At 32.9% G+C, this 17,207-nt stretch overlaps 1 protein-coding gene across 1 annotated transcript; it reads right to left on the bottom strand.

Moving 5' to 3' along the window:
* Positions 1 to 8,503: 8,503 nt before the first annotated feature.
* LOC141704472 (AT-hook motif nuclear-localized protein 10-like) lies at positions 8,504 to 9,464 on the bottom strand. The gene is made up of 4 exons (XM_074507720.1): positions 9,134 to 9,464; positions 8,832 to 8,887; positions 8,619 to 8,750; positions 8,504 to 8,527 (listed from the first exon to the last, which is right to left on the bottom strand). The coding sequence occupies exons 1-4, from the start codon at positions 9,462 to 9,464 to the stop codon at positions 8,504 to 8,506; spliced, it is 543 nt and encodes a 180-aa protein (XP_074363821.1).
* Between the last annotated feature and the right edge of the window lie 7,743 nt (positions 9,465 to 17,207).

Here is a 17,207-nt window from a genome sequence, read left to right as displayed (position 1 = left end):
CCTCTCTCTTCTCTCTCTCTCGAACCTCTCTCTCCTCTCGAACCTGTCTCTGGAACCTCTCTCTTTCTCTCTCTCTGAACCTCTCTCCGCTCTGAATCTCTCCGTTAAGCCTCTTTCGTTTAACCTCTCTACTTCGGTAAGTGTTGTATCTTCTTGAATCGAACTGGTCTTCTCTGCATGAAGACCAGTTTTAAAAGTTGAGGATTTTTGAATTCAAAACCCTAATTTTGTAAATTGGGGTTTTTTCTAATTCGAAACCCTTATTTTTTTTATTAATTTAGTGTCAAATCTTGTTACTAATACTTTTCTTCTTGTTGTATACATGACCTAATCCGAGAAAAAGATTTAAAGCTTTAGGTAATTTAGATTTTTTAGTTGTACCTAATCTGGCAAAAGGCTCGTAAGCGGAAAAACGGACAAGAGGTCGATGAAGATTTGGCTGTTGTATGTGATAAAATTGTAAGTTTTAATTTTGGTTAAATTACATTAAAGTAGGCGAATCAGTAAAATTAGGACGACATAAATCAGTCAAAAAAGAAGAAGGGTGATTAGGTTAATTTATTTTCTTGTTAACAGAACGCATTGTTGGAAAAAAAGAAGAAGGGTGAGATTCAGTTTTCTGGTGCTGAAGATGTTCTGACAACGGCTTTGGAGAGTCGTGAGCATTCTAGAAGGGTTCGGGCTGTTGGAGGGTACATCACTCCAAAAAATACTTTAATTTGCCAAGAGAGCCAAAGCTTCGAATCACAAAGGCAGAGTTGATGGCCCGTGATCGACAAAGGGATGAACTGCTTGAAAAAAAAACGCAAGCTCTCGAGGCAGAGATTGATCGCTTGAAGTCAGTGATCGAAAGTGGAGGTACTTTTCACTCTCCAATGCCATCTGAAAAGGCAAGTTTCAATCCGGAAAAGGATAAAGAAATGAAGTCAAATCCACCACCTGGAAGAGGAGTTGTGTTGGTATATGAAGATGATGACTGTGTTTTTACAGATGGCCCAACTAGGCCTTCACCTCCTGGAAGGCACGTAAGTTATTTTAATTTTGTGAGCAACCTTGTCATTTATCTTACTAAGGTAAATCATTGTTACCTTAATTTTTTAATTTTTTTTATTTAAATATTATAGGCCCAACAATCTTGTGAGCTATCTGTCGAGAGACTTGAGAATAAGGTTGCATTTGGTATGGTATATCCTCGCGAGGATAATTTAACTGATTTGGTACATGGAGTTGATATACCAATTGGACATCAATGTGTCTCCGTTGATGGCCTCATAAAACCAGATGCCTTGCTTCCAGCTGAGACACGTGGTGATGACATGATGACTGTCCGCGATGCTCTAGGATCTTTTTTGTTGGCCTGAGGAATTAATTAGCTACACAAATGTTGCGGTATAATGAATAATATATATGTATAATATTGTCTGAATTTTGAAATTAAATTGTTCATTTCAAGATATTAAAAATTAAGTGGTATGTACATTTTATTTTGGTTTTATATTATCATCAGGTGCAGAAAAAAGAAAGGCCCCGAACAAGTGCTGAAAAAATAAAAAAAAATGACGGGTTGCAGGATTTGAAGGCACAATTTCTTCAAGCAAAGCCAGGTGCGAAAGTGCCAAAGGGCTTTAAGCTGTTGTATAAACATGCAACAACTTGGATGAAAACTACCGGGGTCAGTATCCAGGTTCGATGTGAGCCGAATGTGTTTGGACATGAAAAACAATTTATTTGTTGCATGAGAATGTTGTGTCTTTATTGGAGTTTGAAATGTTGGGCCAAGCAGTAGTTGCAAGTTACATGGCATAAGTTACCTTTTTTTCTTTTTAATGATCATTTTTTTAATGTTTGTAATTTTCCAGAACTTGCATTTTAATATCAGCACTCTTTCGATAGGCACTTGCATTTGAGATTAGTGAAATACCAGAACTGGCGGAGACATTTGCTTTTATTGACCCCGGATCCACATATCACGTGAATGCTGATTTTGAAGAATACATTTTAAATCGGTTGAGAGAGGGTAACTCGATCGCCTATTCTTTCTTCCGCATAATCAGAAGTAAGTACTTATTGTAATACTGAAATTAAAAACATGGATAGTACAGTACAAATTTCTATGTGATGTGTCCTATCTGTCTTTGTTTTTTATGAAATAGTATGCATTGGATTTTGGTCGTTATCTTGGAAGGGGAAATATATATTCTTGAATCCACTACCCTCGCACCTACACAATTTTCAGAACTAGAAAAGGCGTTATCAAGGTAAATTTTTATTAACGTAACAGTTTGGTATAATTGCATGTTCATTCTCTACATATATGAGATTTTATGTTTTTTATGCAGGGCTTTGAAAAGTTACAAACTCTGAAACCGGCAGGGACAACAAGATGGCCAAGGCAATGTTTCTTAGTGTAAGTACAATAGATTGAGTACCTAATATTTGTGCTTAATATATATGATTTATTTGACATGCCTGATTTGTCTTTTAATTAATTGAAATAGGGATCTCTCAAACAAACCCGGTGGGATTGAATGTGCGTATGTAATAATGCGATACATGAAAGAAATTATCGATGATGACAAGTTGAATTTTGCTAAAAAGGTATTACCTTGACGCTTCCAGTTTGCTATATACTGAGATATGGTTACTTTCGATATGGTTACTTTTGATTCATGTACTGAATTTTGTTTGTTTAGAATTTGTAGTGGTTGGCCAAGACTCGATCGTGTTACAAGCATTGAACAGCTAGATGAAGTTCGCATTGAGGCTCTGCAGTTCATTCCAAGAGCATATCTGATCAATTCTTGTACTCAAGGTCTTTTCTTTTACGTAGTCGTATATTTGGTAATTTAGACGGTTCTGTGTAGTAAGAATGTAAGTGTATGAATGCTGGGGTTGCTGTATAGGTTTGCAAATGCTGGGGGTTGTACATTTGGTAATGTAGATTCTGTAGTTTTTGAATGATTGATGCAGATGATGGGGTTTGGTGTTGGTAATTTTTGGATGATTAATTGATGCAGATGATGGGGTTGGTGTTGGTGGTTTTCGGATGATTGAATGGTTAAATGTATGAATGATTGACTGGTTAGATTTGTATGGATGCGTATTATTCCAATGTTTTAGTTTGGTTATGTAGTAAAGGACATCAGTTTTATTTATAACAAATATCTATTAGTAACGAGTACATCGCTTTTTTTAGAAAATTAGTGATGTAAAACTTTACACAATTTGGTCTATAAATTTCTTACACATCACTTTTAATTAGAAAAACTGATGTCAAAAAAGATAATGGTACATCACTTTAAGGTAAAAAACTGATGTCAAAGGAATCCAGGTTCAATTCTAAATTAAACATAGAAATCACTTTGTTTAAGATAAAACTGATGTCAAGTGACGTTATTAACATCACTTTTAACCAACAAAACTGATGTCAAAAAAACGCAATGTACATCAGTTTAAGACAAAATAACTGATGTGAAAGACTAACATGTTCAAGCCTAAATGATACATAGACATCACTTCATTCTAGAAAAAACTGATGTCTATACGCTTAATTAGACATCACCTTTCATTAAAGAAACAGATGTTTAATATGCCATTTTACATCACCTCTGTCAAAATTATCGATGTTTTTGTGACAAAAAACATAGCTCAATATATGTTTAATATATTTAATAGGTGTAATTTAGTTATTAAATAATTTGTTATAGCATTTTTTTGTGAAAAAATCATCACATAGACATCAGTGTTTTTCACTAAAATCGATGTTTTTGTGACAAAAAACATAGCTCATGATATGTTTAACATGTTTAAATTAGGTGTAATTTAGTTATTAATAATTTACTTATAGCATTTTGTTCTAATAATCAACACATAGACATCTGTTTTTTAACTAAAATCGATGTCTAATCCAGTATAGACATCGGGTATTCACCGATGTCTAGAATAGACATCACCGACATCAACATCGGTTGCGAAACAGCATAGACATCGGCCAAAAAGCGATGTCTATGGACTTTTTTTTCTTGTAGTGTCATGTAGGTAATTGTAGTCCTCCATCGCCTGAGGACGACTATATTATATGGGATGGGTAATTTTGTGGGTATATCTTCTATAAACCCTCACGAGACACACTCGTCTTACTAGGGCTGCCTAGGGGTTTAACGGCTTGTTGCATATGCGCAATACAATCGTGTCATCTACGAAAGTGGAGTTAGTTAATTAGATAATTTTATTTCTCTTATTTGCCCGAGGACGTGCAAAATGCTAATTGTAGGGATATTTGATAGAATATAATTTGTGTAAATTTTAGATGATATTTATCCCCATATTGATTATATTTTGCATTTAATTGGATCTTTATTAATTAGTTTATAATATTTTATTGGAGGAATCAAAGAATTCTAAGTTGGAAAGGATTGTATCTAAATTAGAAGAAAATTCGGATTTGTTGGACTGTTCGAGCAAGACTTATTGTTTGGGTCGTATCTTGAGTTTCATTCATCAGATTTGGACGATTCACAACCCACGCGAAGATAACGAGATTCTCTTTAATTAGAGAATGGGTCTAAACTTCAAAATACCTCGGATCATCCAAGTAACTGCATAGAAAAGTCAACTACAAATTTTGACCGTAGAATCCCATTCAATTTTGGAAAACTCTTTTTTATTCCCAGGAACAATAAAAATACTTTTTATATTAGGTTTATATTATTAGAGATAGATATATTCATAGCCACCAAGGAGAGAAGAATATTTTAAGGAGAAGATTGTGCGCTTGGTAATTTCGAATTAAGGATTTCTCTTCTACATCTTTACTTTGTATTGTATTCTCAACTTTTTATGATTTTAATGTACTTATTCATGACTATGGTAGGATAAACCTTCTTTGTTGGAGGGTTGTTTTGAATCCCTAAACCAAATATAATTTATGAGTATTAAACTTGAATTCTTGAGATGTGCTTGATTATGCTTATATGTTCGTCAATGCTTTTAGAGATACTTGAATTAACAATGGTATGTGGTCATCCAAGTTTGTTATGTGATTTTTATCTCTAAAAAGTCAATTAATCTTTCTATGTGGTCATGGGATTAATTGTATAAGTTTGTAATTCATATTACCTTTTCTATTTGGTCATGAGATTATATGAATAGCAAAGTTTATTTATATGTGGTCATGATAAGTTTTCTGTAAGTATTTAGCATATCGAGGATATAATTCAAGACTTGTACTCCCTCCGTCCCCCTCAATTCTTTATGTTGGGGGATGGGGACTCGGCACACACTTTAATGCTCTTATTAAATGTAGTTGCATAATTTTTTTAAATTTTTTTTCTTCGAAATAAAAATATTATGTTCTAAAATTTTATAAAAAAAGAGAAAAATTTAAAAATAAATTACGGAAGTATACTTTATAATTGTCTTAAAATGCGTGTAGAGCATGTGAAAAATACTGTAAAGAAATGAGAGGGACGGAGGTAGTATGTCATGGGTTTAGTGGTGGATTTACATGTTTTCCAACATCTCTCTCCAATTGTTTACACACAAATTTTTCATTAAGTTGTATTTAATTTAATTAAAAACAATAAATCAACCAAATCACATTCTTATTTTTTATTCAAGATTAAAGCAAGAAGCAAACCATTGATCTTTGGCGTTAACGATACCCTTACTTATTCTATATTATATTCGACACAAAAAAGGTCTAAGTTGAGTCACATCAATTTTCATCTATAATATTTTCTAACAGGAGTTAAATACGAATGTGGTTGATTCACTACAACAAAAAATTACTAAAATCCACCGCCAAATATCGGTGGAATTTATCTATAATCGACCATATTCGGTGGATTTCAGTATAAAATCGACCGAAACATGTTGGTGGCTTTTAAGAGGGTGGATTTTAAGTTTTGCGGTGGAATTTATATAAAATCGACCGAATCTTTGGTCACTTTTATAAAATTTGAAATTTGAAATTTTGTGAAAATTTGAATCTCCCCCCTAAATAAATTATACCAAAATCGGTCGATTTTAACATTAAATATTTCAAAAAAAAAGAGAATCACCCCACCGATGAACCAAGACTCATTCGTTGGATCTTGCTGCTACAAGAGTTTGACATTGAAATAAGGACAAGAAAGGATCTGAGAATGTTGTAGCTTATCATCTGAGTCGCTTGGTGAGGGAGTAAGAAGATGTGCCTATAAATGAGACATTTTCGGACGAACAACTTCTCCAGATTGAGGTAAGTGCTCTAAAACACTTTATTACATGGTATGCAGACATTGTGAATTACTTGCACACTTTTTTAAACATGATTCAAAATTTTATGTGTGGGATGATCCATATCTTTGGAAGTATTGTCCCGATCTAGTAATAAGAAGATGTTTTCCTGATAATTAATTTGAATCTGTGTTAAGGTTTTGTCATAATTATGCATGCGGAGGGAACATAAAATATAAACTATATTGGGAAATTAAAAAATTCAACATAAAACATATTTATTAAAAACAATAAATCAAACCAAATCACATTCTTAATTTTTATTCAAGATTAAAGCAACAAGCAAACCATTGATCTTTGGCTTTAACGATACCCTTACTTATTCTATATTATATTCGACACAAAAAGGGTCTAAGTTGAGTCACATCAATTTTCATCTATAATATTTTCTAACAGGAGTTAAATACGAATGTGGTTGATTATTTGCATGTATTTTTGACGTAGTGCCCCTCCCCCTTTCGCCCACGTACGTGTTTTTACTGTATACACACAATTATACAAATCTTGGTTTTACTATAACAAATCCATAAACACCTTCAACTTGCCAGAATAAAGTCGGTGTATTTCTTCATTAAAAGTCAAAACCTTATTCCTCACCTATATTAAAAAAATCAACAGATGGTGTACATACGTGATCCCAAATGTATATAATGCTATATATGCTACTAAAAGGTCTTAGAGAGTATGACATTATCAATTACTAGTGTGACAAAAAAAAGAGGATAAATATTAATAAAAGTATATATATTATTTAATCTTGTAATAGGATGAATAAAAATGTATTTTTTTAGTGAAATTTTTAAGCCAGCCAGACTTAGACTGATAGGGTTAAGGTAGAAACATGCTAAAATATATGTTTTATTTACTTGTTATTTAATTTATGCATTACATATGGATTAATACTATCTTTGAGACCATACATAATTAATATTAATCGAAAGGTGTCTTGGTGGTCTTAATTATTAAGTAACATATAAGAATAGGTACTAGTTAGCTATCACCCATCTTCACTCATATAGGTGTTTCAAAGTTATTTTAGGCTAAATAGAAATAAATACGGGCAAAATTGCAATACTAATGATCAAAGAATAAAATTGGTGAAACTTCATGCAAGAAATAATATGCCGGAAATACTAAAGTTAATAATTACAAAGCTTCTTAGGAACCTAAAGCAAATCAAGAAAGTATTATGATACTCCATCAGGCGTAACCATGTTGACATCGGGGGTTCCCTTCTCGGCCTCTGACATGGTCTGGTCTTGTTGCATCTTGCTGCCGTTAATAATTTCTACGAGCATTTGGGAGAAAGGTCCCAACCACAGTCTGAGAAGAAAATGAGTGTTAACATGAAGGTTAAAATTGTTTAGAAGGAAGCACTATATGATATCAACCCATTGATTTCATGAAACTTTGATTTTATAATTTTTCAACAAGGGTTGGTGAAGGCCTCTGGAAGAGGAGGTAAACTATAAAATAAAGTCTAGACTTATAACCCACCACCAAAACTAAATAGATAGTATACATTATGTTAAATGTTCATGACAAAACAGGGGTATTAAGGTAAAAAACTGCAGGTCTGACTTGATGCAAGCTCAGTAGCTTCAATCAGCAGAATGTTGGAAAGTAAAATGCATCGAAACAAATTGAAAACAAATTGAGCATGCTACTATATCTCAGCCTAACGATTTTACAACAACTAGCATGAGCCACACTGACTTTTTACATTTAAGTTATTTGTACATAATTAAATCCTAACAGTAGAACAAATAGAAGATCTTACTTGAACCCCGCCAGCTGCAACTAGCGGGCCAGCCACGGCACCTCCTATGACATGGCCGTCGGGACATGCTAGCGATACACTGACACCACCTGTTCTATATCTCCCCATTCCAGTTTCAGCCACAGTAAATGAGCCAGTCAAAGACAAGATATGAAACTGACCCTGCAGTATATAGTTTGAAATTGTGCATTAAAGAGAAGAGAGAGAAAAAAAAGAGTACTAATTCCATTATTAAGTAGATTTTTATTGCAACAAGGATACTCAGAGAAGCTATACAGCCATAGTTGTCTCCCCACTCAGGAATTACAAGTAACACAATCACCCTGATCCGAGCAGGGCATGTCCTCCATTCTTGTATGTAAATCAGCAAAAGTGGGGTCTATATGTAACTATACGGCTATAAATCACAAGACGAAACACCTTTTTCGTAATTTCTTAATTAAATCAATTTGCATTCAGACGAGATAGCTAACAGACATATGCACATACATTAACCTATAGTATGAATGCAACCAATAAATTAGAGTTGAAGTAGTAGTAAGGAAGATAGGAGTCAAACCTCATAGGTGACTGAACCACCAGAAGAAATGGGATGAGAAATCAGGGCACTAGAAACAGTTCCGTAGGCAGAAACCACACAAATTCCTCTAGGCCCGTTTTGAACCAGAGACATGATCTTTCTAATAACATCCTAAAAGAAACAGTGCAATATATATTTAACACAATTTAATAAAAAATTATACAAGAAAGTTTAAAAAGAGAATATGTATACCTCCCCACAGTCTACATGTATCACATGAGCCGTAAAGTCTGCAGCATAAAACCCATCTTGACAAAAGAAAAATTACAATGCATTTAGTTCCGATAATAATAACTAGGGAACAAACAAATTCTCATTCCTATAAACAAAATCTATTATTTTTTAAACCGCCAACAGCATAAATACAAATAAATACCTAAACCCAAAAATATAGTAGAAAAACATGAAAAGAAAGAAGAAGCAATTCTATAATTATTTTTTGAAATTCAGTGAAGGAAAAGTACTCACTCATGGAAGCAGGCATCTGTCAGAACCCTGGGGCCGTACACGATCACGGCCTCGCCCACGTGGGCCCCGGACAGAATTTTCAGCTGAGGGAGACAAGTTGAATGCTGGCTGTGGTTCGGAAATAGCCCGTGGTACCGGCGGTGAAGCAACAGCAACTCTCATGGGCATTGATGAAACAGCACTCATCGCTGGGGGTGAAGATACAGCACCCATCACTGACAGGGAAGCACCAGCACTCCCAGGAGACAGCACCAAATTTCTTGTTGCTTGAGACTTTAGGGGCCTTCCCCTCTTTCTTTTTACCTCCCCGCTGGGGGTGTTCAGGTCTAGGGTACACTTTCCCTTCTCAGATGCCATATTTTCTCTGTAATTTAGAGGGTCTTTGTGTGTGTTTGTGACTATATTGAAACTGTTGAAAACTTAGTGTTGTATTGGAGACTTGCCTATATTAATGATACCATATCTAAAATCTACCCACCTATATAACAAAAGTTTATTTTATTTTTCTTTATATGTTTTACATTTTATTTTATTTTTTAAATCTAAATTTCTCTATTATATTTTCTATAAAATGTTTTTCATTTTCATAGCTTATTTTCTTTATTCTTCTCCTTGGTTCAAAATACAAATAAAAATTATTATGTCGTGTTCCAATTTAGCAATTCAAATATCAATTAATATCAAAAGGATTCAATATTTAAAAAACTAAGTTTGTGCACTCATATTTAATTTTTCTAAATACATCTACATTTGGCGTTTTGACTTTTGTAACATGCATTTCTATATCTGTAAGCGGTATTATTTTGTCGCTTCTGTTATACATTAATTTCATTGTTTACATAATATAGATCAAAATCCGATCCACATTCATTTTAGAGATATAAATTTACTTAGGTGCATTTATCTATTTTTTACTCATATAATATATTGCAAGATTGATATTTATTATAGAGATATAAGGTGGTTGATGTTATTGAAAATCAACTAATGTTTTTTACTAAAATCTAACTTCTCTATTATATTTTTTATATAATATTTTTCATTTTCTTATAGATAATTTTCATAACTTATTTTTTTTATTCTTCTCCTTGGTTCATAATATAAATAAAAAATAACATCTCGTATACCGATTGAGAAATTCAAATATCAATAGAGAGGATTCAATATTTAAAAATATTAACGATTTGCACTCATATGTAATTTTTCGAAATACATTTACACTTGGCATTTTGACTTGTATATGTAATTTTTTGAAATACATCTACACTTGACATTTTGACTTGTATAATATGCATTGCTATATCTGTAAAGGGTATATGTAATTTTTCGAAATACATCTACAATTCGCATTTTGACTAGTATAGTATGCGTTGCTATATCTATAAACGGTATTGTTTTGTCACCTGTGTTTATACATCAATTTCATTCTTAGATCAAAATCCGGTCTACGTTCATTTTAGATATATAAAATGTATTGAGTGTATGTAGTTAATTAGACAACGGTTTTAGAATACTATTGATTTAGTATAACTCATACGACATAAAAAAGTATTGTATTAGACCATTGCTTTTTTGTGTTGTCTATACACTGTTTAGACATATGTTAAGTTATACTAATTCTAGTCATATCAAAAAAATATTAAAAAAAATCAAATTAAATTTGCAAGACAAGAATATAAAAATCTAATAAAAGTACTACTTGCTATCAAGACATTCTAACCCGATTGGCAATATAATTTTTTTAAATATTTTTTTATGATCCAACTGTACCGATGTTAAGATATATTGATTCTAGTCATATGAAAAATTTATAAAAAAAAATCAAATTAAACTAGCATGAAAAGAATAAACAAATCTAGTAAAAGTACGGCTTATTATCAAGAGATTCTAACCCGATTACAAGATAATCTATTTAAATAATTTTTTCGACGATCCAACTGTGTGGATGTTAACATATATTGATTCTAGTCATATAAAAAATTATCAAAAAAATTCAAATCACACCTGCTTGACAGGAATAGAATAATGTAGTAAAAGTACTACTTAGTATCACGATATTCTAACACGATTGACAAGATAATTTTTTTAAAATAATTTTTCAACGATCCAGCTGAACTGATGTTAAGATATATTGATTATAATCGTATAAAAAAAATTATGAATATATATCAAATCATACTTGCTTGACGGAAATAGAATAATCTACTAAAAGTACTACTTACTATCATAATATTTTAACCCAGTTGACAAGATAATTTTTTTAAATAATTTTTTCGACGATCCAATCATACACATGTTAAGATATATCAATTCTAGTCATACGAAAAAATTATCAAAAAATTTCAAATCACACTTACATGACGGGAATAGAAAAACCTAGTAAAAGTACTACTCACTATCACCATTTTCTAACCCGATTGAAAAGATAATTTTTATAAATAATTTTTTTGACGGTCCAACTATATGAATGTAAAGATATATTTATTCTAATGATATGAAAAAAATATCAAAAAATTTCAAATTACACTTACATGACTGAAAGTAGAAAAATATAATAAAAGTACTACTCCGTAACACGAGATTCATACTTGGTTATATGATAATTATTTAAAATAAATTTTTGGATGATTCAACTATATGACTTTTAACATATATCAATTCTCATCATGTCACATTATAAATGTAGTTATGTTTTATTAATATATAATAAATGTTTAAATAAAAATTACTATCAAATAATACATATAAATGAAAAAAAAATCTCACATTCATCTTTTAACCCCCTTTTTTCCCTTCTCTAATTTTTCTTTCCTTCGTAATCCAGATTCATTTCCCCCTTTTAGTATTTGGGTTGCCACCCCTTTCTTCATCTCATTTATCCCTACTCCATCTCTCTCTCTCTCTAATAATACTATTTACTTTTTCTCTCTCTAATAAATTCAAACATACACAAATATTAAAAATAACTTCATCAAACAGAAAAAGTGAAGATGTGTGTCTCTCTATATGTTTAGGTGTTTGTAGATACATACCATAGAAGATGTCTGAGTTGGTTGGTCAGTACTATGGGAAGAACAAGCCATGTGCTAACATAGCTATTGGTCTTGATTATGATACTTTGAATAGCAGCAAGAAAGCTTTAGGTGGTAAAGGAAAATCAACTGAGAATGAAGATGTCCCAGCTATGCTGAGAAAGGTTGGTCCACCTATGTTGAAAGCATGTGAAGTAGACTTCAGTGAAGAAGAGTTTATCATAAAGCGAGAAATTGCTGATGAACACAATGAAAAGAAAAATACAAAAACAACTCCAACTTCCAAAGTTGAAAAGAAATCCATGGTCAACCAAGATTCCAAGACACTCGTCAAGGAATTAAAAGCTGAAGATGCAAGAAAGAAGAAGAAGAATAGAAATGGAAAGATTAGGATAAACAAAAGTAAAAAATTTGCATTTGTTGCAGATGCTCCAAGGAAATAATGTCAAAAATGTGCCTCAGTGAATCATCTAACTCACCTTTGTAAAAAGGCTGTTAGCAAGCCAGTAGAGCATGCAAGTACAATGAAGAAAATGGAAATGATCCCTACTCATTATGTGACAAGTTTGATTGCATCTCTTGCAACTTGAAAGTGATGAAAAGTTACCATAGGCTGAAAGTAGACCTTAAAGAAGTAAATGTTGGGTATGCATTAAAAAAGGAGAATGCATAACAGTCCATGAACACTATTCTTTCTGAAACAACTCATTATAGTTCTGCTCATTCTGTTAACAAGAAGAAAGTACCCAATACTGATTGGGTTGCTAAACACACTTAGTCCTCATTGTGTGCTGGGCAAAGGGAAGAAAGTCATATGGATCATAGACAGTAGATGCCCAAGACATATGACAGGTAATATGGCCCTGCTATCATAGTTTGAGGAGAAGGATGACCCATTAGTGACTTTTGGAGACAAAAGCAAAGGTTTCACAATGGGATATACAAAATTGATTAATGGAAATATTGTCAATTAAGATGTAGCACTGGTAGCTGGTCTTAAAGTGAATATTCTCAGTGTCAGTCAATTTGCAGACAGAGGATTCATGGTTTCATTTGACGAAGGAGAATGAACTTTTATCAGCAAAAAGACTGGTGAAGTTGCTCTAAAAGGAGCAAGTAAAGGAATCTTATTTGTTGCACACTTGGACTCAGCAAATGAGGATAAAATTTGTTACTTCTACACCAAGGCATCTGTAGAGCAAAGCAAGCTTTGGCATACGAAGTTGTCTCACATGAATTTCAAAGTAATAAATACTCTAATGAAGAAGGAGTTTGCGAGAGATATACCAAACCTAGAGTTTGCTCAAGATGAAGTATGTGATGCCTGTCAAAATGGAAAAGTTAAAAGATCAAGTCACAAGAGTAAAACTGTGAATTCCATAAGTGCACCTTTGCAACTTATTCACATGGATTTATTTGGACCAGTTAATATTTTGTCAATTTTAAGAAAGAGATATGCACTTGTGATGGTGGATGACTCCTCAAGATATACATGGGTAGAATTTATGCATTTTAAAGATGAAACTCCATACAACATAATTGAACACATCAAGAAGGTAGAGAAGCAGGATGAAGATCAGATTTGTGTGAAAAGATTGAGGAGTTATAATGGAACAAAATTCAGGAATGCAACCTTAACTGAATTTTGCAAAGACAATGGCATTGTTCAAGAGTTCTCATCTGCTAGAACACCTCAGCAAATTGGGGTAGTTGAGAGAAAGAACAGAACACTAATAGAGGCTGCTAGAACAATGTTGTAAGATACAAAACTGCCAACAAGTTTTTAGGAAGAAGCTGTGAACACTGCATGTTATACTCGAGATAGATATCTCTTTAACAAAAATCTTGGCAAGTCACCGTACTCAATCTTGTTTATAAAAAAGACTACTGTGAAGCATCTGCATGTGTTTGGAAGCAAGTGCTATGTTTTGAAGGACAACTTTGAATATGTGGGAAAATTTGAGTCTAAAGTTTTTGAGGCAATTTTTTGGGATATTCATTGGAGAGAACTACATACAAAGTCTATGTGATTGAAAAAAAGAAAATTATGGAAAGCACACATGTTACTTTTGATGATGAGAAATGTTCAGGCTTGGAATGCCGTAGTGAAAGTGAAGCTGAGACCCTAGAATTTGAAAATCTCAAAATTGATAGTGATTTTGAGGATGAACATGAATTCAACACAAATCACAGAATTGATGAAGAGTCTACTGATCAAGTGAATCATGAGAATAGAAGCTCATCTCAAACACCTGAATTTGATAGCACAAACTCAGGGGGAGAAAAAGAAGAAAATTCTGAAAGTCATGCCAATAATGAAGAAGAAGCTAAAAACATAAGTCAGCAAACTCACACAAGGAAATTGGATAGGATTCAAAATGCATATGCAATTATTGGTGATCCCGATGCTGGAGTGAGGACTAGAAGTGCAACTACAAATGAATGTCTTCATGCATGTTTTCTGTCTCAAGTTGAGCCAAAGAAAACTGAGGAAGCCCTACTTGATCATGACTGGATATCTGCAATGCAAGAAGAGCTAAATCAGTTTGAAAGAAAAAAAGTTTGGAAATTGGTTCCCATACCAAAGAACAGGAGTATAATTGTAACAAAGTGGGTGTTCAGGAACAAAATGGATGAAAATGGAATTGTCACCAGAAACAAAGCAAGGTTGGTTGCAAAAGACTACTCACGGGAGGAAGGAATTGATTTTGAGAAGACCTTTGCTCCGGTTGTAAGACTTGAAGCAATAAGGATCTTTTTTGCATTTGCTACACACTCCAATTTCAAGGTGTATCAAATAGATGTGAAGACTGCATTCCGTAATGGTGAGTTGGAAGAAGAAGTTTAAGTTCAACAGCCACCTGAATTTGAAAATCCGGAATTTCCAAATTTTATATATAAGTAACTCAAGGCTCTCTATGGACTAAACAAGCACCTAGAGCTTGGTATGATATACTGTCAGAATTTTTGATTAAATATGGATTCACTAGAGGTACTATTGCAAGACTCTCTTATACAAGAAGCATGGCGATGATATGATCCTAGTTCAGATCTATGTGGATGATATTATTTTTGGTTCTACAAATGAAAAGCTTTGTCAAAGATTCTCCAAACTTATGCAGAGTGAATATGAAATGAGATTGATGGGGGAATTGAGTTACTTTCTTGGACTTCAAGTTAGTCAAAGAAGTGATGGAATCTTCATTGGCCAAACTAAGTATGCAAAGGATTTGTTAAAGAAGTTTGATATGGTTGATTGCTCACTTGCATCTACACCTATGTCTACAGCTACAAAGTTAGATGAAGATAAAAAGGGCAAAAATGTAGATATTTCAAGCGGTAGAGGAATGATTGGATCTTTGCTATACTTAACTGCAAGTAGACCGGATATCATGTTTGCAACATATCTGTGTGGAAGATTTCAAGCCAATCCAAAAGAATCATATTTGATGGTTGTAAAGAGAATTTTTAGATATTTGAAGGGAACTCCAAACTTGGGATTATGGTATCCTAAGGTAACTGGTTTTGAAGCTGTTGGATACACATATGCAGATTTTGCTAAATGCAGGGTTGATAGAAAGAGCACTAGTTAATGCTATCAGTTTCTTGGACAAAGACTTGTATCGTGATATAGCAAGAAACAACAATTTGTGTCAACTTCCACAGCTGAGGCTGAATACATAACTGCTGGAAGTTATTGTGCTCAAGTGCTTTGGATTAGAAATCAGCAAATGGATTATGGCCTAGTGTTAAATAAAATTCCAAATATGTGTGACAATACTAATGCTATATCTATCGGGGGATAATCCAATTAATCATTCTGGAACAAAGCACATTGATATAAGATACCAATTTATTAGAGAAAATGTTACAAATGGTTCCATTAAGCAAATTTTTGTTCCAACATAAAAATGGTTAGCTGACATTTTTACTAAACCTTTGGATGAAGCAACTTTCACTAGACTTGTAGGTGAAATTGGAATGTTAAATTCTTCATCCTAAGGCAAGAACTCTACTAATGTTTTGCAGCAGATTAATTTCTAGTAAATCAAAATTAATTTGATTTAATTGGAAATTTTCTGGAATATAAATTATAAATATTTTAGAAATCTCTGCATATTTATTTTTTAAAATTCAAAATTTAGCTTGAAATTTTTAACTCTAAGAAAACTTTCTATATGTTTATTTGCATTTTGAATATGTAAAATTAGCACAAGGCAGAGTCAAAGTTATCAAAATTATATAAAGAACCGAGTTCTCGATAAGTCTAACTGACTTATCGACAAGTCATTTTAAGACTTCTTGAGTGAGTTCTCGATAAGTCAATTTTCTGACTTCTCGATGGACTTCTCGATAAGCTTCATTATGACTTATCGATAAGTCATTTTAGAGTTCTCTATAAGTGTCAACTTACAGAGTTCTCTACAAGTATAATTTTAGACTTCTGAAAAAATTATTCTGATTTTATTTTGATTTATTCAAATAAAAACTGGAAACAATTCAGTCCAAGTTGGACAAACTGAGTATTTATTTAACATCTCGACAAGTCAATTTTAAGTTCTCTAAAAGAGTAAATTTAAATGACTTATCGATATGTAATTCACTCTTCACAATGACTTCTCGATAAGAAAATTCCAAACGCTTATTTTTTAGTTCTTGATAAGTCATTTGCTTTTACTATAAATACTCAGACATCTATACACACAGTTCTTTACGCTTTCGAGAACTCTAAGTGACCTAGAACTTTCAAATCCAAACCGATTTCTCTCTTGCTTTGAACCCTTTCTCTTAAATTTCTCTTACCCACTAAACCTCAAATACTAATCAATGGCATCAAACACTATTGTACCCTTTATCCCAATGGAAACCAACTTTCTTGCATTCTTAGATGCAAACCAGGCTCTTGGAGCTTTTAAAAGCTTTGTGAAGTTTCTGTTAGAGACATACCTTGAAGGGGCTCCTACTGTAAATCCCTTACTCTACTTGGATGTTCTAAGGGATTTCTGGACTACAGCTGTGACCAGGACAGTAGTGCATGACAATAAGCCTGCTTCAATTTTTGTAAACT

This window comes from Apium graveolens, unplaced genomic scaffold, assembly GCF_009905375.1.
Source record: "Apium graveolens cultivar Ventura unplaced genomic scaffold, ASM990537v1 ctg7884, whole genome shotgun sequence".
NCBI lineage: Eukaryota > Viridiplantae > Streptophyta > Magnoliopsida > Apiales > Apiaceae > Apium > Apium graveolens.
The sequence above is the reverse complement of the archived record's forward strand: the minus strand, read 5'-3'. Positions and strand labels throughout refer to the sequence as shown.

Excerpts from the sequence above, each read along its gene's own strand:
- LOC141704472 (XM_074507720.1), bottom strand. The coding sequence starts at position 9,464 with ATGGCATCTGAGAAGGGAAAGTGTACCCTAGACCTGAACACCCCCAGC. Across the intron at positions 8,751-8,831 it reads TACATGTAGACTGTGGGGAG|GATGTTATTAGAAAGATCAT; the intron begins GTATACATATTC and ends TGTTTCTTTTAG. Across the intron at positions 8,528-8,618 it reads GTGGTTCAGTCACCTATGAG|CTATCTCGTCTGAATGCAAA; the intron begins GTTTGACTCCTA and ends TATGTCTGTTAG.